The sequence below is a fragment of the Pleurotus ostreatus genome (assembly GCF_014466165.1).
Source record: "Pleurotus ostreatus strain PC9 chromosome Unknown scaffold_10, whole genome shotgun sequence".
Classification (NCBI taxonomy): Eukaryota; Fungi; Basidiomycota; class Agaricomycetes; order Agaricales; family Pleurotaceae; genus Pleurotus; species Pleurotus ostreatus.
In genome coordinates, this window is record NW_023503165.1 from 307,394 (window position 1) to 328,169 (window position 20,776).

The 20,776-nt window shown below is 50.8% G+C and overlaps 6 protein-coding genes across 6 annotated transcripts; 2 read left to right on the forward strand and 4 right to left on the reverse strand.

Annotated features, from left to right (window-relative positions):
• Positions 1 to 60: 60 nt before the first annotated feature.
• PC9H_001850 (uncharacterized protein) lies at positions 61 to 816 on the reverse strand (the record flags this gene model as incomplete). The annotated part of the gene is made up of 4 exons (XM_036771496.1): positions 61 to 143; positions 199 to 473; positions 525 to 609; positions 669 to 816. The coding sequence occupies 4 exons, from the start codon at positions 814 to 816 to the stop codon at positions 61 to 63; spliced, it is 591 nt and encodes a 196-aa protein (XP_036626117.1).
• Positions 817 to 1,296: 480 nt separating this feature from the next.
• On the forward strand, positions 1,297 to 2,031 carry PC9H_001851 (uncharacterized protein; the record flags this gene model as incomplete). The annotated part of the gene is made up of 3 exons (XM_036771497.1): positions 1,297 to 1,491; positions 1,550 to 1,632; positions 1,683 to 2,031. 3 exons carry the CDS (start codon positions 1,297 to 1,299, stop codon positions 2,029 to 2,031), a joined length of 627 nt encoding a protein of 208 aa, XP_036626118.1.
• Positions 2,032 to 2,652: 621 nt separating this feature from the next.
• Positions 2,653 to 4,678, forward strand: LPD1 (dihydrolipoamide dehydrogenase precursor; the record flags this gene model as incomplete). The annotated part of the gene is made up of 10 exons (XM_036771498.1): positions 2,653 to 2,682; positions 2,743 to 2,860; positions 2,910 to 2,959; positions 3,016 to 3,151; positions 3,202 to 3,643; positions 3,704 to 3,836; positions 3,893 to 4,091; positions 4,149 to 4,409; positions 4,465 to 4,556; positions 4,613 to 4,678. 10 exons carry the CDS (start codon positions 2,653 to 2,655, stop codon positions 4,676 to 4,678), a joined length of 1,527 nt encoding a protein of 508 aa, XP_036626119.1.
• Positions 4,679 to 5,344: 666 nt separating this feature from the next.
• Positions 5,345 to 7,881, reverse strand: PC9H_001853 (uncharacterized protein; the record flags this gene model as incomplete). The annotated part of the gene is made up of 15 exons (XM_036771499.1): positions 5,345 to 5,410; positions 5,468 to 5,607; positions 5,661 to 5,718; positions 5,771 to 5,906; positions 5,959 to 6,025; positions 6,079 to 6,174; positions 6,226 to 6,348; positions 6,401 to 6,454; positions 6,513 to 6,597; positions 6,655 to 6,746; positions 6,811 to 6,950; positions 7,009 to 7,108; positions 7,159 to 7,500; positions 7,553 to 7,665; positions 7,721 to 7,881. The coding sequence occupies 15 exons, from the start codon at positions 7,879 to 7,881 to the stop codon at positions 5,345 to 5,347; spliced, it is 1,773 nt and encodes a 590-aa protein (XP_036626120.1).
• A 2,544-nt stretch (positions 7,882 to 10,425) lies between these two features.
• On the reverse strand, positions 10,426 to 13,455 carry PC9H_001854 (uncharacterized protein; the record flags this gene model as incomplete). The annotated part of the gene is made up of 5 exons (XM_036771500.1): positions 10,426 to 12,627; positions 12,680 to 12,712; positions 12,762 to 13,142; positions 13,200 to 13,281; positions 13,337 to 13,455. 5 exons carry the CDS (start codon positions 13,453 to 13,455, stop codon positions 10,426 to 10,428), a joined length of 2,817 nt encoding a protein of 938 aa, XP_036626121.1.
• Positions 13,456 to 14,138: 683 nt separating this feature from the next.
• PC9H_001855 (uncharacterized protein) lies at positions 14,139 to 20,063 on the reverse strand (the record flags this gene model as incomplete). The annotated part of the gene is made up of 34 exons (XM_036771501.1): positions 14,139 to 14,311; positions 14,361 to 14,475; positions 14,534 to 14,613; positions 14,668 to 14,801; positions 14,854 to 14,991; positions 15,042 to 15,072; positions 15,126 to 15,153; positions 15,206 to 15,435; positions 15,494 to 15,508; positions 15,561 to 15,765; positions 15,814 to 15,857; positions 15,913 to 16,102; positions 16,154 to 16,224; positions 16,275 to 16,369; positions 16,431 to 16,566; positions 16,615 to 16,903; positions 16,963 to 17,199; positions 17,261 to 17,271; positions 17,322 to 17,422; positions 17,471 to 17,574; positions 17,634 to 17,684; positions 17,737 to 18,135; positions 18,192 to 18,260; positions 18,325 to 18,391; positions 18,447 to 18,553; positions 18,604 to 18,741; positions 18,802 to 18,856; positions 18,913 to 19,046; positions 19,099 to 19,133; positions 19,192 to 19,213; positions 19,270 to 19,454; positions 19,510 to 19,800; positions 19,860 to 19,936; positions 19,987 to 20,063. 34 exons carry the CDS (start codon positions 20,061 to 20,063, stop codon positions 14,139 to 14,141), a joined length of 4,134 nt encoding a protein of 1,377 aa, XP_036626122.1.
• Positions 20,064 to 20,776: the final 713 nt, after the last annotated feature.

Genomic DNA, 20,776 nt, shown 5'->3' on the forward strand with positions numbered 1-20,776 from the left:
AATTGGATCTACAGACACGCTATCGTGTTTTCGAATATAAGCATTTGTATACAATACTTTTCATGGTGATATCACATATTCATCGACTTTGTAGTCTACCTGAGCGAGTTCCTTCGTGTATGAATTCAGGATGAATAAAGAGTCTGAAACCAGGGGACGAATCAGGGATAAGAGAAACTTGACAGCGATGAAACTTACAGAACTCCCAAAGGTAGATGACAACTAAGATAGCTACGGATGCGCCGCGTATGGCCGACGCGTTCTGGTTGCAAACATCCTTCACGAGGAAAATATCTTTGGCTTTGGAGTCCCCTAACACATGCGTGCACATTTCCAGCACCTGGCCGCCTTTCATGGCAAATAATATGTAGAGAAGAAAGGCACCGGAGCCAATGTTGAAGGGTAGATGGGCCGCATATGACGAAAAATGGAATCCGGCGACCTTCCGCGACTTCCTTGCTACTGCGATGAATCTAAACCTCGAAGTCAGTGGAGGGATATATCAGACAATGAAGCTTGCTCACCCCAGGATGGAGAAGATGGCAAGGAGGATGTATTGAAAAATGTGCATCTGAAAAGCCATCTTGGCATCAAACTCCAACTGGGCGTCTTGAAGATTGCATGCCATCAATGTAGTCCCAAATATGTTAGAGGCTGGGAGATCTCACCTAGTTTAGTTGTAGCCAGTATCCCAATGGTCCCCAATCCGACTCCCAACACAGTGCCGGTGACAGATAACAGGATCACGCCGACTGGTATGGGAAGGCAGCAGCATGCTCTCGCACGGCGTCTGGCAGAGTTTAGGTCTCGATTCATGTCCCTCTGAAATATTGTACCGAATTGGTTCGTAATTGGTCGTGAGGTGTCGTGTCGAGGCTGGCCAGCAGCAAAGTGAAGTTACTCGCAAAGGTCCAGCCTATGCGGATGGGCGATCCACAGTACTTCGAGCTCATATTATATACCCTCGTGCAACGCGTGTTGATGGTTTCAACGCTTGGCCGAGAGCTTCGGGAGGTGCTGTGTAGCTGAAACGCGGGAGAGTGCGTGGTACCCTAGCAAATATCGTTGCCAAGGATACGTCCATACAGACTGCTCAATGGCACGGCATTGGATGTGGTGTGTGACGTTCTCGGGGACTTTGAGATTTATTCATGCGGTGGACGCGGTGGACTCGAAGCTCGAGGAGCGGGAAAGTTAATCGTGGGAAATCGCGAAGTTTACTTCCTCGTTGGAGTCGAGTTTCCTTCTTGACTCTCACCCAGCTCTCACCCAGCTCTTGCCACGACATCGCCCGCCATGCGCCCTTCCTGTGCTTTGTTTCTGGCCGCCTATGCCGTATATACTTCTGCTTCACTCTACCCTACCACGCCCGTCTCTGCAACGGCTTGGATCGCTGGAACCTCCCATTGGACGACCTGGATAGACGACAAGACTTCCCCGCGTTTGTCAAACATCGGCCAAGTCACCATAAACATGTACTCTGAGAATGATGTGAGGCTCCCGCTTAGCCGGCTCAGGATGGCTGACGCGGTTCAAGACTTTTGTGCAGACCCTGGCTCGCAACGTCTCACCTACGAAACGGAAACACAAAGTCCACATCCCCAAGTACACCTATTCAGAAGACTCGAAATTGTAAGGCTTATATTGTCTCCCGTTGGCTACATCACCCAACTGTGCGACAGTTTCCTCCGATTCACGTCTAGGCGGCCTCGATTGACGGTGTACACTGCGATGTTCGATGTCCTGCCCTTCCCTGACACAGCGAAGGCCGAAGCGCTCGCCCCGGCGGATCTGATGACTCTAAGTGCTCCTCCCACGACCTCGAACGCGACAGCGACTCCCACCAGTAGTAACAATGCCTCTCCAGCTGAAACTACGATCTACGCAGCTCCGCTTCCCAAAGGCGAGCGACCAGGGAATACGAATACAAATGGCGACCATGCATCTAGGCGGATAGACGTGGAGAAGCTTAAGTTCCGCATCGTGTTTGTCTTATGGCCTGCGCTTATCGGGATATCCATGTCGCTCTGAAGCCGTATCCTCACCACGAAACGACCCGGACACGCGTCACACTCTTTTGAAACCGCCCGCTCCTTACCACTCTTTCATATCTTTTCCCCTTTCTTTTGGTCCTTTCTCTCGCGCGCGCCTTTTCGTTTATACCGTACGACCTCAAGCCCCTGCAATAATCACCCCTTCCAGCTTTGTATCAATGTGCCTTCTCAAGGCCTTCCCTCAATGTCGTTATGGCACGACCTCCAAATACCTTTGAGATCGTCCCTTCGTCACACTCTCTCATTCTCTGGCAACTTCGAACTCAAATATCAGACGGCCCTGGCAATAATGATACTCTCTAGCTTTGTATTGATATGAATTCTTGTACATCTATCGTCATTCTACCGTGTATCCATATCGCGCAGTTGAACTACATCCAGTCACTCGATTCTCCGTGATCTGAGAGGTGAAATGACCCGCGAACCTCCCCTTGATGGTTCACTTGGTGTTAGGTAGGGGTCGGCTTCAGTGCCCGAGTCAGTCATGTGACGTTTGTCAAGCAATAGCGTGAGCTGTGACCGTCACACCGGGTCATCACTTACTTCACTTCGAACGCGGAGCGTTCCTCGTACATTCACCTCTAAAATTTCGACGAGCATGTTGCACCTCCGTAGAATAGCACAAAAGGTAAGAAAGCGAACTCTACCTGTCCCTGAAGCATCCATTCATGAGTTCTTGCGGTCTCAGAGCGCACCACGCGCAGCGCGGCGGTTGCGCCAGACAGGTGCTCAGGCTGCAATAGTGCAATCGTACAGGGGATACGCCAGTTCGTCAGATCCGTACGACGTTGTGGTCATTGGTGGAGGTGAGAGGGGACTTGGCGCAGAACCTACCAGAGACTGAGCTTTTCATAGGTCCCGGAGGTTATGTTGCAGCAATTAAGGCCGCCCAGCTGGGGCTGAAGGTACGACGGATCTTCGGGGTGTGGTAGGGTGTCAATTAATGGCTCAAATTTTGCAGACGGCTTGCATCGAGAAGCGAGGCTCTTTGGGAGGAACATGTCTGAACGTTGGCTGCATACCATCCAAGGCCATGCTCAACAACTCGCACATCTACCATCAAACGCAGCACGACCTCAAGAGGCGCGGAATTGACGGTGCGTTGCTCTGAATTGTCGGAAATATGTTTTCTTACGTCTTTGTGCAGTCTCTGGCGTCAGCCTTAACCTCCCGACGATGCTCAAAGCCAAGGAAGACGCCGTCACGGGCCTGACAAAAGGTATCGAATACCTATTCAAAGCGAACAAAGTCGACTATATCAAGGGCTCCGGTTCGTTCGTTTCCCCAACGAGAATTGGGGTCCAGCTACTCGACGGGGGCGAGACTGAAGTCGAAGCCAAGAACATCATTATTGCTACTGGTTCTGAAGTCGCACCCTTCCCCGGCGGCGGCATTCAGATCGACGAGAAGCAGATTGTCAGCTCGACAGGTGCTCTCGACCTCCAGGAAGTCCCGAAGAAGATGGTTGTCATCGGTGGTGGTGTCATCGGGCTGGAACTGGGTAGCGTCTGGAGTCGTTTGGGCGCCGAGGTCACAGTAGTCGAATTCTTGGGAGCTATTGGTGGCGTTGGTATTGACGAGGAGGTCGCGTAAGTCACCGTCTCGTAGGCCATTCCGTTGTCGTTTCTGATCCCGTTCCGTTCCGACAGCAAGCAGTTCCAGAAAATACTGTCGAAGCAGGGCATAAAGTTCAAGCTGAACACCAAGGTCCTCTCTGCTGACAAGGAGGGCGGCAAAGTCCTCATCAAGACTGAGGCAGCCAAAGGTGGCAAGGAGGAGACGGTGCGTTATAGTTTATCCACCCGTTGCGCGTTGTTCTGAAGCCGATAAAATCATAGTTGGATGCCGACGTTGTCCTCGTCTCTGTCGGTCGCCGACCGTACACCGAAGGCCTCAACATCGAGGCCGCTGGCGTCGAGCTCGACAACAGGGGACGCGTGATAATTGACGATCAGTTCAACACCTCAGCGAAGCACATCAAGTGTATCGGTGATGTCACGTTCGGTCCCATGCTGGCTCACAAGGCCGAGGAAGAAGGTAGAGACTTTCCCATTGTTCCTTCTCCCGTATGTATCTGAACAATCCACGATATAGGAATTGCCGCCGTTGAGTACGTGAAGCACGGACACGGACACGTTAACTACGCTGCCATCCCATCCGTCGTCTACACCCACCCCGAAGTTGCCTGGGTCGGCAAGACGGAGCAGGAGCTCAAGGCTGACGGCGTGAAGTATGTAATTGGAAAATTCCCTTTCACTGCCAACTCTCGCGCGAAGACCAACTTGGACATGGAGGGCTTCGTCAAATTCATCACGGAGAAGGAGACAGATAAGATCCTTGGCGTCCACATCATTGGTACGAGCTGCTCATCAAACCTGGAACCATTGTCTTCAACTAATTGGCCGTATAGGTCCTAACGCTGGTGAAATGATTTCTGAGGCTGTCCTTGCCATCGAGTACGGTGCTAGCTCAGAAGACATCGCGCGCACGACCCACGCTCATGTACGTATCAAAACCCTCAGTTATCTACGTAGTCGCTGACAACGTCGTTTTTATAGCCCACGCTTAGCGAAGCTTTCAAGGAGGCTGCCATGGCTGCCTCTTCCAAGCCCATACATATGTGATTGTGCAACACCTAGACTATTATCTGTTCATGTCCCTTTTATTCGGATCTAATGTTTAATTGTCTCAACTCCTACAACTGGGCCGCCGTTTGATGCTCCGATACTTCTGCCTATCTTGAAGGCTCATGCCGTGCGGATGGAGTGTTGACTTCGTTCGCTAGCCAGCATAGTTAGTGCGTAATATGCATCATCTTTTCTCTGGTCCGACAGAAGTGGATACATATCTCATTTAAGACACAATCCAACTATCTTGCCTCACCCGCATGGTGTACCAGATATCAAATCCATCACGAACACCGTCCAGAACGCCTATACTCATAGCGAACGCGCACACGAGCGCGATAACGATGTGTGGGACTACCAGGTACTAGACAACCCTCTAGACCTCGCGTAAAAGGCTGGCTGTTATGCTAAACTGACTTCACTTCGGGAATTAGATTGCAACAATTACCTTCGCAACGTGCGCTCTGCTGATGAACGAGAGGGAGATTTAAATGTGTTTATTACAGTGATGCGTAGAAAAACGAACAACATTCGTGATTATATGACGTACACGGAGTCATGAAAATACAGTAAATAGATCAAACAATGCCTCCATTCCAAAGATGCAACAAGGTCCAGTAGGCGCTTGCGCCCTACTGAAGGAACGAAATATACCACCGTGCTCTAGTTGGAGAACAGGATGCGATAAGTACGGACGTGCCATGGGGCAGCGGCGCGTTCTGCACGGTACTAAAGGGAGAAAGATCGTAAGTATAATGGAGGAAGGAAGATGGGGTGGAAATTTACCTCGCGCATCTGCTCCACTGTGAGCCAACTCTTACGGCCGGTGTCAAGATCAATTTCTGACGCGCGCAAGGGGCGACGCTGTTGCCAAGCATACCCAGCGATCCAGAAGATAAGCATAACCGGTACAGCAAGGTAGGCCTCTGTGAGAGAATGTATTAGTGACAGGAGCACGAGCATGCCTGTGGTGACGCACGGAAGAAGGACTCGACAACATCCCGAGGTCCTGTGGTGCCACCAATTGGCCAGATAGCCTATCCGAAGTCAGTAAAAATGGCCGTGGAGTGCGGTGCGCTTGCTACTCACAACGTAGAACTGCGCGATCAAGACAAGCCCGATCAGGATGATACCGAACCATGAGCCATAGACACCGCCAAGAGCCTTGAATGGAAGCTCCTCCAACGAGTGGCCTTGGACTTTCCAAGCCTTACGGAAACGGATGCTGAAACTAAGGTTAGAACAGCGTGGACACGAAGTCAGCTGTGGGTACGTACTGGCAAAGGCAGATGGACAGCCATGTGAAGAGGGTGGAGAGACCTGAAAGGGCGAGTAACCACGTGACTAGATAACAGGCTCGTTAGCTAGGGTCAATCGGGGTCAAGCACATCACTGACAGACGGTGTCGCCAGCGGCCACGACGTTGACATATGCAATGGGGGCGAACGCAAGGATTGCAATGACGGAGAAGAGGGGTCGCGAGGATTTATCAACTGCACAGAAGGATGAGCAACGAGGTTTAAATGGTGCTCGTGATAACGTACCATAAGTAAAGATCTTTGGGGCGTATCCAGTCTCAGCCAACGCGGTGAGTGTACGGGACCCAGCGTAGACGCAAGAGAGACCAATTGAAAGAACGGAGATACAGATAGTAGCGTTCACCAAGTCTGCTGAAAGTGTGAGGTACCGAACTAGTGTGTTAGCTCATATAAAACGCACGATCTAAGCCGTTGATTCCAGCATTCTTGAGAGCAATAACGAAAGGCGAGGCGGCTGGAAAGGATAGCGGTCAACAACCAGTCTAGGGCTAACCACTGGGTAAAATACTTACAAGCTCCACTGCCGCCAATTAGACGATCCTCGGTGTAGGGAACGAGGAGACCAATAATAGTGAGGGAGGTGATGTAGATGATCGTCTATACAATGCAGTGAGTATGGTAGCACGGCGACTATGTAAGTGACTCGGAACTCACAATACGCCAGAATGTGCCCTTGACAGCGGATGGCATCGTCTCACGGGGGTTGGGGGTTTCACTAGCGGCAAGACCAACTAACTCGGTTCCGGCTAGTGAATAGTGTAGGTCCATCAGTGCACGTCCAGGGTAAGGCAGAAGTACAGGTCGACTAACCGAATGAGAACGCGGCTGTGACAAACACAGAGCAAACACCCTTGAAACCGTTGGAGAAAGCGCCAGGATTACTCCAAAGGCGTCCACCTTGGTATGTGCTGTATTGACCGCCGGAGGGCCCACCACCGCAAATACACACACTGAGGGTCGGGTACGTTTTAGTGATGGACATGAGTTGATGAATGATACGCCACTTACACGCCGATGAAGCAGAACAGAACGACGACGAAGAGCTTCAGACATGAAGACCAAAACTCTTCTTCGGCGTAGCCCAGAGTCCCGAACACACACAATATAGCTGTTTAAGAGTTAGCCAGAGAAAGGCAAGTGGAAGGAAGGAGTACGCACTTATGACAATCCAGAATATTGTGATCCAGGCTGCTATAGGAACGTCGTCTGTCCAATACCCAACCGTGGTACCAGCGACAGTGATTTCCAAGGGCAATACAACGGCCCACTGGAAGACATAATTCCAGCCCATAGCGAAGGAGAATGAGGGATCGAGGAAGCGACCAGCGAGCGTGTAGAAACCTCCAGAGACCGGGTACAAGATAGACATTTCACCGAGTGCTTGTGTGACGTTGATCAACATGACACCGATGAGAATCCAAGCGATGAGAACACCAGCAGGGCCACCACTGTTGAGAGCTGAACCTGAACCGACGAAAAGACCAGTACCAATACTACCACCTTTGTTGATGAATTAGAAACCGCGAGAGGATAGAACAAGGGCGAAGCTCACCGACTGCAATCATGGTCATATGGCGGGGCTTCATTTTCTGCTGCAGCATGGGTGCATCGGCGAGATGCTTCTCAACATCGGTGAGATTGGTATCGCCAGAGATGACTTGTCCACTAGTGTCCGTGGTCAGCGACAATCTGAGTCCCGAAGATAATATGGTGTACGTACCCGGTGGTGCCAGGAGCGCGTTTGAAACTCTCGAAATTCACACCAAGGCGGGTCCAAATGGACTCCTTGGAGGGATCATAGAAAGGCGAGCTTCCGTCAATGCTGGGGGTGCCGGTGCTGGCGACCTCATGGTCGAACTTCTTCTCTGACTTTTCCGCCATCAGAGTAATTTGGGTGGAAGGAGGACGGATGGTCGTCACAATCGAAGCACCTCGATTTATGAATGATTGGGGAAGTGCGTGTCGGTGTCTATCCAGGAACCTGCACTAAGGCTCGAAGGGCAACCACGCGGAGCGCGTGAAATTCGATCGAGAACCAGATAAAGCGCACAGCTTGAGGTTTCCAAGGCCGCTGGCTCCAGGCGGACCAGTGATGATAGGTGGGGTTGTCAGATTCATATTCCGTTGACCTGCCACGATCCAACATGTTACAACTTGGGTAAGTCGCCGCCACCTCCTATTCTTCACTTGTTTTTTTTTCGGTCCTGCCCTCGCTTGCTTTATTCGACCGTGTCTCAGTGGAAAAAACGCGCAGCGGATTTCATTGCATCGACACGGTCCCATATCTTCCGTCCCTTCCAGATCGCCAGCGGTCGCACCCTGCATGGACGCGTTTACGCCCAATCACATGGGATATAGGGTTCATCTCCAACCCACCCATTCTGTTCACCATGTGCTACATAGGCTAAGGCCCATCCCAAGCAAATGCGTGTATTGGTATGGAGATACGGAAGTTGCACTGCGCTCTTGTCTGTGATGGCAATCATGCGGGACCAAGACCTTTTCATGTATGGTCACAATCGCAGAACAGCAGAATAGGACAGAACTCACCTTGGCCGCGCGAACGACTCAGACGTTGAATCTGAGATAAACTTCGAATTCGAATTACCTTACAGCGCCTCGAGAGTCTCTCACGGTCTCCTCGTCGATTTCCATCGTGATGAAACTTCACATCAAGTCCAATAATACGAAATTTCGGTCAACTTCGTGTTTGGTAAGTTGGTTGATGCTCCGAGCAGTACGTCGGTGGCTTCTTCAAGCTCCATTTCCCTGAGAGAGGGGGCCCAGCTGCCTGATAGCGAAGGGCTTTCGCTTCAGGCCAGGAACGGCATGTTATCGTTCAAACTTCTCGCCAATGCGTATTTCTTATCTTTGACACTAGACATAGAAGTAGGCAAAGGCGGATAAACATTCAAGTCCTGGCGCTACGTATATGATTGCAGGTTTCAATTGTCGTCCGGGGAATCCCCACTATGACCTACACTACACCGGTGGCACAGGTATTCTATACGCCGCTGACGGTGCTGCGTTGTACGGAGGCCCAGTCCCCGGTGGCCGATTCCTGTACGAGTAGGTCAGAGAACCTAGAGCAGCTTTACCCTTCAGAACTGCACTCGGCATGCCGATAGATTCAATTCCTTTAACTTGGCTACTTCGGTTCGCAATCATATTCTCACCCCCATTCACCCGTCACTGGTGACCTATTCTTGATGGGCGGCGATGTAGATGATGATGGTATTGCTGCGGTGCCAACAACTCCTTTGCCCTTGGTTCTTGCTTCCCTTGCCCTCCGCAGTATCAGAAGAATACAAGACCAATATTGAAAAATGGGTCATCTGACAGATATGACGGTTCATGCGAAATCAGTGGTCACCAGTTCACCAGTTCGATTCATTGCACTTGGGGCACCCCCTGGGATGCAATATGCAAACTAACCGGCGGATCTACTTGTCGTGATTTCAGGCCAGTGACGACGTAAATGTATGGGCTCGAATTAAATAAAACGTCCTGGTGACCTGATCCCGGGCCTGGTGTGCCCAGCGACGTCTATACCAGTTTGGAGTCGGGTTGGTCATGGGATACAGCAAGTAACTTGAAAATATGGCCTGTAATACACGACAATCAACATGAAGCAGGCCTCGATGACGATACACTTCACGACGCGCACCCACCCACCGAGTGTTTGGTCGTGTGCAATGCCATTTTTTGGTCGCGTGCATGAAATCCCGTCCCCGAGGATGATCACCGGTGATCACAGTGGACCGCCACATGTTGTCATTGACATCGTTAGCGAAATCATAGACCTGCCAGAATATCACGAACAGAAGTTGAACATAACAATGGACAATGAACATCCCAACACAGGCACGGCGTCGACGCGGGGGTGACGGCGGCTGTCGCGACCTCCCTTATCTATCCCCATGGTTGAAACGCATACCAAGTAAACGGACGGGAAGGTTTCATGCGACGACTTTGCTTAAGGTTTTCTTGTCTTCCGTGCAGGCGAGGAGAAACGACGGAGAATACTAATATCGCGTTACTTGGCGAGGTACTGGGAAAGTGCTGTAGGAGACATATGCTTATGGGGTTTGAGATATTGACTTCTGGAGGATTTTCCAGGCAGCTCGATGGTTATAGGCTAACAGCTTGGACACAGCCCGTCTTAATGACATTCGGTCAGCTTTCCGTATCGATGAGTTCGCGAGAAGAAACGGAGATGGCGTGGGGCCACCTAGGTCCTAAAGGGCGAACATTAACTTCAAGGGGTGGCTAGAAGGGGCATGCATAGTCATGGGGCTGGGTCGTAACAAGAGGGAGGGGTAGCAAGCTAAAATGTCCAGGTAATTAACTATTCCATGCTAGTCTTCGGGGTGCTGATGTCCAGGTCGAAAAAAATCGTCGAAGTCGAAATCGTAATCTCTATTTTCATCTCAGGCCTGCACCCCCTTCTGTATTCGTCGCAAATCTTCCTCGGTCGTAGCCTCCAGGAGGCGGATGCATGACAGCGTCTCCTTCCCGTCCGCCGCTTTTGCCCAGCTTCCCAAAGTCAGCGCGTGGACTGCCAGCACCATCGCCAGAATTGTTGGCGTAAGCGCTAATGTAGTCAAATTGGTCGTATTCTTCTGCACCACCAGAGGTAGGAGGGCGCGGAGATGTTTGTTGTTGCTGGGGAACGTCTCGGTTGGTGGGTGGAGGGCTTGGTGTGTTCATGTTCCCGTCGGGCTGAGGTGCGTTTGGTAGCCGTTTCTTCAGTACCAACGGAGTAGTGTCTGCGAGACCCGGCATAGTATTCGCGCCGATCCCACCACTGAACGGGGGACTGCCTAGCAAATCGCCGCTGAGTTTTCTTGGGGGCGGTCGTCGAAATGCAGCGGCACTGATTGTCTTGGTGCCCGGAATTGGAGAAGGCAGTGCACTGCCGCTGCTTACAGAGCCGGACGTCGAACGTGAAGAACCTAGACGTGGACTGTAGTATTCTGGGGGCGTCCGATAGGCGTTGGACAGCGGTGAGGCTGAGCGCGAATCTGAGGTCTCTCGCGTTGGAATGCTAAGTGCAGAAACTGGCGGCGCTGCCGTTTCGAGAGGCGTCGACGCTAACGGGCTAGAAGTTGCTGCAACAGGGGAAGCGCGATTTTGCGCAAATGGGGAAGACATTGGCGTCGGTTGTTGAACATTGACATTCACATCGAGTGTCGGTCGCCGTTGGGGCACCGGTGAAGCCCTTTGGGGCATCGGAGAAACTGAGCGTTCTCGTCCAGCAAATCCAGGCTGTGGGGCGGCGAGCGGCGAGGAATCGGCTGGGGCATTGGCAGCCTCCCTGGCTCGGTCGAAGGAAAGGGGGGAATCCCGTCCAGTCGAACCAAAGTTGCTTTGACGTCCTGGCGGGCTAAACGTGAGTGAATCGAATTCGCGACTGACTTCTCTGGCTGCTGCAGCGTTCAGTTCTCTCTCTTCTTCTTGGGTGTCTCTGGCGGGGGAGGGAAGGCGATCTTGGGACGGATTGTCATCTTGATATGCAGGAGGAGGTCCAACGGGGGACCTGAGTGTGTTTTGATCGGACGTCGCTGGTGGTACTGGTGGGGCGTTTGTGTTACTAAACGACGTCGATACAGCTGGCGGTGATTGAGCCGGAGGGGTTGGAGTAGCTTCGTCATGTTCTTCCTGTTGTTGCTGGTGACGCTTCACCATTTCTTCGTCTACATCGCTTACTGCACCAAACCGAACATGCCTATCTGATCCTTGGCCTTCTGGCGGAGGCGTAGCACGTACGTCACCGCGATCATACGCTAATCCAACGCTACTAACGTCAGACACCATGCTCGCTCTCTTCCCGCCAGATGAACCGTACAGGTCTTTCTGTGCGTCCCAAGCGGTGAGCATGGACGAATCCTCGGAAGGGGGCTCTTCGTGAGCAGGGGCAGCAGCAGCAGCCCTCGATTTCACTGGGAATGTAGCAAATCTACCACCGCCAGGTGCGTTAGTTTGCGTTGGACCGCTGAAATTGACACCGAAGTCGTCCACACTATTACTGCGCTGGTTCGACATGGAATATCCTGAGCCTATTCCACTGAAATCAGAGGCATCCATGAAATGACCAGTGCCCAGACTTGGCTCGATGCTGGACTCGAACCTGGATGCAGATGCATTGGAAGAGCCTAGAGGGGGTCCCGACGGGTAATTGGCCTGAGGTGTCGGCATTGGGTAAGAAAAAGGAGGCTGAGGACCATGGGGCGTAGGGTGATGAATTGGAGATGACGGCTCCCCGCTGTATTGCGCGAAGCTTGAATTGAAGCTCTGATTATAATTATGTTCCACGGCGGGGGAATACGATGTATCTGGGCCCGAAAGCCCTGCAACAGACCGGGGAACATCCAGAGAGTTGAGAGTAGCCTGAGGACTTTGAGGGACATCCTGAGGATAAATCGAGTCGCCTAAGGGCGGTAAAGGGGGAAGTTGAGTGCTTGATCGGCCGTCGTCTCGAGTGACTGATGAACGCGAGAAGTTGGATCCTGGGGCGCCAACTCCTTCCATACCACGCTGAGCGTCGGCAACGAGAGTCTGAGTCTTTTGGTGACCATAGTAAGCTACGCGAGGCATACCCGGTGGTGTACTGGCTTCGGGGATTTCCTAGGAGATGAAGACATGAAGTTGAGTGGTAGACCCTTCACTGTATACTCACCGCGATGATGGACCTCCCGTACTCAGCTGCGATCTGATGCGCCAATAAGGCGAGAAGAAGACAATGGGGTAGAACTACGCACCAGCCCTTTCTCACAGAGCTCACCCAATCCAGTCCACTTGACTCCCATCCACATCCTTACCGAGCGACGCTTATCATCCCCGAGTCGGCTCTCTCCTTCCAAGATCTCTCCCTCGACCACTCTGATCTCCCCCCGCAGGCGATTCAGAAGGTCCGTTTGTACTTGCAGGCTCTTGTTCTCCGGGCTCATCTTACTGAGCTTTCGCTCCGCAGATTCCGCTTTAACATATAGGGCTCTACGGCGTCGCTTCAATTCGTCAAGGGTCTCTTCAGCAGACCGTATTGATTTCATGGACGCCCGAATAACATTGTGGGCCGAAGCGTATGTAGCGATGGAATTAGACACAGCGATGAGGAGCGTTGTACACGACGTCAATGTGTCCTGTACGTCGTACTTGTGAGCCTACTGGTACCGCGGATGAATATGGGATTGACTCACTCCGAGATCGTCGCCCTCGCCTGCCCCCCAGACGCGCAGCGCTTCAGCGGCCTTCCCGAACTCGCCGCTTAAGTTCTGCAATCTGGATACGAGCGTCAAGTTAATTGCCATGTGCCAGGTATATGTCAACGACATACGAGACCATGCATCCCTTTTCCGCAGTAATGAGGTCTTGCAACGGCCTGAGCTCTTTGTTCCCTGCAAGTGCAGGTATCGTTGAGTTATGCGCAAGCTTGGTTGCGGCAGATCGAAACATAACGGATCCTTGTTGTGTATTATTTCCTACACGATGTGAGAGTTGCGATTCAAGAAAGTGTTACTTGGCAACTGGGGCGCCGCGGCAGTGGCGATCAATTTAGCGCTCGTCATCATCAGAATGCTAAAACAATGCTAAAATCGACTGGTTCTCTCCTCACTGCTCATTGGACTGCCTTGTCGTGAAATTTGATTGAAATTCTATACTAACACATGTACAAGGTGTTTCTGCCCAATTGTTGTTGGATTTCAGCAATCTTGGCGGTACAGGGGTATAGGGGATGCACGTGACTACTGTAATTAGTGTCGCGCTCATGTATCATTTTCTTTATGCGTTTGCTGGAGTCCCAGCCAAACGCAATACATAGCTGCTTGCTCACTCGGAATTCGCGCGACCTCACCAGCTTATTTCAACATAAGTTTCCTGATTTTATCCAGCAAGTCGTAGCCTTTCCATTTATTATTTCCTACGGCGAACGTCGCCCTCCGGGTGAAGGACACCGGGCCTTTGGACTCTAGCAATATCGGGGATAGATGAGCCAACCAACGGTCCTCCGACGACTCTCATATAATACATCCCGTGATAACGAATTATAATAAGTATCCAGCTCTATTGCTGTATTACACGAAGGAAATCGAGATGATGAACTAAAGAACTCTACTCTATGTGCAAGTGTTCAAATGCTAGTTACTAGAAAAACCGGAGTCTGATCTGATACGAACGATATCTTGACGAGAGAGCGAGGCTTCATTGCAAAGCGACCGAAAGATGGAGTCCTCCTTATCGAATAGGTTGAGGACTGTATCGAATTCAGCCACCTTCCCATTATCCATGACGAGTACTCGGTCGTAGTAAGCTACCAAGCTTGTTAGAATCCAAAATATTATGTTGGCGGAAGCTCTCACCGATGGTATTCAATCGATGGGCGATGCACAACAGGGTAGAAGTCCCGAATTCAGTTTGGATCGTCTGCTGCAGCTTGGCATCTGTCTCCACATCCACGCTGCTGGTTGCTTCATCCTATAGAGGACGGAGGAATAATCAGGGGACATTTTCTCTAGATTTGTTCGTTACGTACCAGGACAATGATTTTGCTGTTCTTTACGAGTGCACGACATAGTGCTAGGAGTTGGCGTTCTCCAACACTATAATTGGAACCTATGTAGAATCTGGGTCGTTATCAACACCCAGCCAACTGTCGCAGTGACCGACCTTCGTCACCAATAGTCGATTCGAGGCTAAACTTTGCTTCGGCGTTGGGGTCGCTGCGGCCATCTCGGGGGAGTAACCACGCCCTTTGAAGAACAGATATCAGCTCTGCATCCGTCCGGGACGCTTCAGGATCTCTGGGAGTTGGTCTGAGCTACTGCAGTACAACAAGGGGGCAGAAGGACGCACAGATTCTCTCTCAGCGTCCCCAGAAACAAGGTGCTGTCTTGGGGCACAAGTGCAAGCTTCCGGCGAAGCACGCTAAGGCCTATGGTGCCAATGTTTTGTCCGTCGATCTCTATTTTTCCACCCCGGAGTTCGACCGTCCTTTAAGAAAATCAGGCGTACTCAACATGTTGAGGCTGAGATGGGAGTACCTGAAGAGCGCCTGAAGTAATGAACTCTTGCCTACGAAAACGATCAGCGCCGAGCTCTAGACGTTGTTCACGAAAGATTCGCACCTGACCCTGTCCGGCCGACAATACCAATCTAGATGGCCAATATCAGTTGCAAACAGCGATTACATGGAGCGAGACCCCACCTTCTCCCCAGCCCTAACCTTGAAACTGATATCTTTCAAGACAAGAGGCAACCCTTCTCTGTATGCGAACTCGACATTAGAGAACTCGATCTCTCCTTTTTCAGGCCATGACTCTGGAGGGTCGTTTGGTGTCGTGAGGTCTCCTTCAGGAGGTAACTCGGTATACACTAGTATCCGCTCGACGGCATTCATGTTTTGCTCATTTTGTGCGAATTGATTCACCATTTCAGCTTCATAACTAAGCGTCAGTATATCGAGTTACATAGCAGGATGGGAGGAGCTACTGACAGAACACCTGGGTTACTGTGCAGATACGTTAGCAGGACTTACACTTGAAGATATCTCAGGTACTCACTGCTTAACGTGTATGTGAGCACGACGCCAATCCTGGCCGGGTTCACGGTTTCGCGGAAGCCAGCGGCAAAAAGAGCAATGCCGAAGACCAGTACGTTACCGAAGACATCGAGCCGGAGGGCAAGCCATCGTTGTATGGAAACGGTCATATAATATGCCCGATTCTCCATATCAAGTCCTTCATGAGCATGCGTCACCGCAGTGTCCTATAGGTGATGAGGGGAGGCATCTAGGTTCTCACAAAGGAGGCGTACCTGGGTTCGGTAGGCTCGTATTGTCGACAGGCCAGTTAATGTTTCTATGTGTGTAGTGTTCAGCATTCCTGAATTTTCAAGCATCTGGTGATAACTGACCTGAGTACGATGAGTATAATGCAGATCGCATTAACGAGTCTAGTCGTTTCGTCTCGACAGAAGTTCGCCTATAATAGACCGATATCCCATAATACAGTACCGCCATTGGCGCAAACATGATCCCAAGGTACGGGAATGTGTAGAACACCAAGCCAGCTGTGCCGAGGATAGAGCTGAATGTGTTCAGGAACTAGAGTATGTGGTGAGGACCGGTGGAAGTTGAGTAAGACGGTTCATTTACCTGATAGAGAGTTATGGACAGTTCCGTGTCTAAAGTGTCCTGATCCTTTGACAACCGAGAAAGAATACGTCCTACGACAGGGTGAATGTGCAAATAGAAGTAAAATAGCTTGCGTCCGTACCCATCGGCGTCGTATCAAAGAAAGACGTTGGCGAATGCAAAACAGCTTTCAAAGCAGCTCTGAACAGATTGAAGCCAGCAATCAACGCAGCGAAGCTAGGGGCAGTTAGGGGTAATCAACACTTGTCATGTAGAAGATTCAGTCAGCTCTACTCACGAGAACGACATCCCCAGCAAGAACGAAAACAATGCATTAGCGACACCGAGGCTGGCATAAACTCCCATATATGACCCCTGAGTGAATCCAGGAATAGTTTGACTTGTCCAAAATCCCAAGAACAGATTATTCCCGACTTCACAGACGCTTTAGTTAGGAAAAAGGACAATGGTCAAAAGCTTACCAGCGGCAGCTTGATTCAGCACGAGGAGGGACAATAAAAATGGGGCCCAGAATATTCCGCCGCCAAACCGAAGGTACTTAGCATAGGTGTCCCAAGTCACAGCGCCAACATTCCTCTCTTCGGTCTGCATGAGAGCTGCGTTCTTCATCTCACCGGCCGCTGCTCCTTTCTGCACCCTGAGGTTAAATTCTGGCGTTTCCCGACGAGGCTGCTCATCCTCTTTGTCTTCTTCCATTGAACCGAATTCTTCAATCAGTCGGCCGAAGGAGACACTATCCTTCATCAGAGCCTAATGAAAGTCACAGGCAGTGAATACTAAAATTCATGCGAAATGATTTGAGAGCGTACTTCGTATGTTCCTTGCTCGACAAGTACGCCGTCGTTTACGACATAGATATAATCGACCTTGTCAAGAACGTGAAGAGCGTGTGTCACAAGCACTCGAGTACGATCTGCCAACGGGCCACGCAGCAGGCAGTTATCGAGAATATCCTTCCCTACATAAGCGTCGACAGCAGAGAGCGGATCATCTAAGAGAACAATATCGGTATCGGAGTAAGCAGCGCGTGCCAGGGAGACTCGGGCCTGTGATGTATCACAAGTGTTAGTCCTTCGTCCACATCTACGGATAATGTGAGATATTTACCTTCTGTCCGCCTGTTGGAATAAGCTTCAGAATATTCACTGGAGAGGTAGTGTTTACTTACCACTCAGATTGATACCCTTCTCCCCTATCTCCGTTTCCTCTCCTTGCGGAAGCATCGCGATGTCATGCTCGAGGCTGCAGGCCTTGATGACTTGTCGGAACCTGTGGGATATTTAGCGACATGAAAAAAGCCCAACATACATAGCAAACCTGGATTCATCCATGGCGTGTCCGAAGAGGATATTTTCGCGAAGGGTAGCGTTTTGAATCCAAGCTCTTTGAGGTACGTATGACACGGAGCCTCCGAAGTTAACCTTTATACGGGATTCTCATTGAATGGCACAACAAAGAATTGATGAAGTCAGTCACGTACCTCTCCTCTTGTCTTCCGCATCTCGCCTATGAGCGCTTGTAACAAAGAACTCTTCGCGACACATCAGTGTCTCAGCGGCTAGCCAGGAAGTGTGCAGGATTACCTTGCCCGATCCAACCCGGCCGACAATCGCCACGAACGAGCCTCTGTCTATCTCCAACGACAGATTCTTCAATACAAACGGCTGTTCTTTCGCCTCATGTGACTCCACACTTCCCTCCGCTTCGGCAGCCTTGGTGGGCAGGATGCTCTTCTCATCCTTCGCCGCCTTCGTGTGTTTGTGCTTCTTGGAATGCACATTGAACTTGTCTTCGAGTTTGGCCGCTGTTTCCCAAGCAAAATCCGCGTCCACGGTGATAGCCCTCTTGTTGTTATAGTTGATTGGGTAGGGTTCCGGTAGCTCTTCAGCGAGGAGGAAGCTTGAGATGCGACCCAACGCAACGAGAGCATCGGTCAGAAATGAAAAAACAACCGGTAGTGTCGCAAGTGGCATCCTAATGACCTACGCTCACGGTTAACCATTCGACATTCGCGATGGAGAGTCGGTAATTTGCTCACGTTGAAGAGTTGCAGCGAACTGAAAATGATGGCAATATTAAGCTCATGACCGCTCAGAGAGTAAGTAATCTGGAGGGGTCGGGCGCGTATACAGTGTGAGATGCTGGGTAGGCAAGACGGCGGCGATGCTTACAAAGGAAAGGACGGCGGCGAGGACAGGAACAAAGGACATCAAGGCGATTATACCCGCTCGTGCTGTACTGAATTTCGGTGAACATCTGAGTTCAAGGTTGGAGAAAGGAGCCTCGCGCTTACGCCGTTTTCTTCAATGCTTGGATCTCTTTCTTACGCAATAGCTCAAGCTGATGGATATAAAACTTTTCCCATCCATACGCCTTCAGTAAGCGGACGCCTTGCAAGACCTGGACTCTGGCGATTAGATGTGGTGCCCCGGCTGCAAACAGCTGCGTACCTCTGTGGTCAGCCTCAGCCGGGTGTCAGTGAATTTGACACCCTTTTTGCGTTGCTTAAACATAATCATCACCAGCACCGTTTGGATAGGGAGGCCCAGAATCAAGACTCCCAGTCCTACCAAGGCCGAGTACCCCAACTGAAGAGCCACAAGTAACGTCAACTAGAATTCCGCCGCTCCAGGCAATAGCTAGCTCACGTTTCCAAGAAGCAATCCAATCCCCAATATGATCTGGATCGGGGACACCCATAACCTGGTTAGAGGATAATGAGTGACGCTACTGGGTAGGGATATTCAGCTGTCACGTACCCATGAACATACATCGAGAAGCGGTCAAGTCTAGTAGCGTCTGTCGAGATCATCGTGGTGATCTGACCAACACTGTGTGATATCCGAGCCCGACCCGAGAGACGTAGGGACTTTTGGAAGATGTTGCCTATAAGCTTCGGCATCGACTCAATACCGGTAACAACGTATCTTAAGTTGCCAGCTTACCGCTGATCGAACGCATAGACCATTGACCATTGTGACTGCAGATGAAAGTAAGTTCTACAACCCTCCATAGAGCCTGGCGTCTGCATGACTTACTTATAAAGAAATGATTGTTTAGCTGTAGTTCAGCGGCGATAAGCGGCCGTTTGAATAAGATGACAGTAATTCACATACCAAGCTAGCCATTTGCTGCATGGCGAACAGTGCGAACGCTAGACCAATGCCAAAGCCGATGCCCCGAGGCTGAGAAACCGCCGCCGTCGCTTTGACCTCGTCTGGAAGATGATGATAGATATACGACTCGGTCAGCCAGTTTAGCAGGACCTTTGTGACGAGAGGTGTCGTGGTCCTCAATGTATCTAAAGCAGGATCGATCAATACAGCAATTTTGAGGCTCCGGGAGACAAAGCCTACCGGCACCGAGGTAAAAAATGCCTGCAATCCACCAACGGTAAAAGAATGCAGAATGCAACGACTTGAACAGTGACGAGTCGTACTTAGGTGCTTTCGTCGCCTTCGATTTGGTGTGGGGTTTCTCCTCGTCGGTCGCATCCCCATTCGAGCCTATTCCGGATCCCTGGTCTCCACCATGGTCCTCTCGAAAGAAATTCGGTCGTTTATCTGGGGGGCATCGAGCATAGAATATATTTTGTACGAGTTCGGTCAGATGTGCCGTTCTCTTGTTCGGTGGTAGCTCCCACAGATCTTCAAGAGTGATTTCTATCAGCTTGAAATACAAAGGCTGAATCTCAGACCGCACTTACCGTCTGGTTGAATTGGCCTCGAATATCCTACTGCCAAGAATGGGCCTAACCAGTGGAATATAATCCGCGAAGGCCATCTGCAAAGCTGTTCAATTTCCGCAACATATCCGTCACGAAAGAGACATACGATGCTTGTTTTTCTGGGAGTATCTTCCCTTTGCCAAACGCTGGCGGCGCTGGTGGGGGGTTGAAAGGGTTGAACATAACGTACGATATAGACACGCGCCATATGCGCGAGTGCAGAGTATATATATCCGTTACTGCATATTCCTCCGACGGCAGACGGCAGAGTTCATGACGAGTCAAGATCAGAGACACACCTCCAATAATAACCACCCAATCAAAAGCGCTGCATCACGCTGCGCCCCTTATCGTGGTAAAGAATCCGCAGCCTCCTGTCACCTCCTGCCAACGGTAAACTTCGTTGCTTCGAGGTAATCATTAATCACCGGGTCCTGAAGGCCTGGAGGTCTAAGGTTAATTTACTAAGGGCAACTGGAGTAATGTAACAGCGATTACAAGTGCTTGCACACCTACAGGTCCGAGTCGGGCTAGTAGTAAACTGGATGATTTCAGTTAGCCTTGCGTCCAGAACTTGACTATTCGGATCAAGTTGGAAGGAAATCTCTAGCTTACACAAGACGCCTCTTGTCTCGGTGGCGAGGGGGTCGGGAATAACTTTTACATGCAAGGTTTCAATTCATTAGTACGCGTTTCTTCAGCACTTCAGTATGTCTAGACTACACGCTTGATGAAGGCATACGAAAAACGAGTGTAAGTTCAATGAGGAGAAATAGCCTCATTAGCTAGTCGCTGTCCTTCCACTATGGAAAGCTGGAAGGGCTTGTTTAAGCGATGTTCCGGGGTTTGGTTCTATTTACAATACTTACTACCTCCTGTAACTCACATTGGTTGAA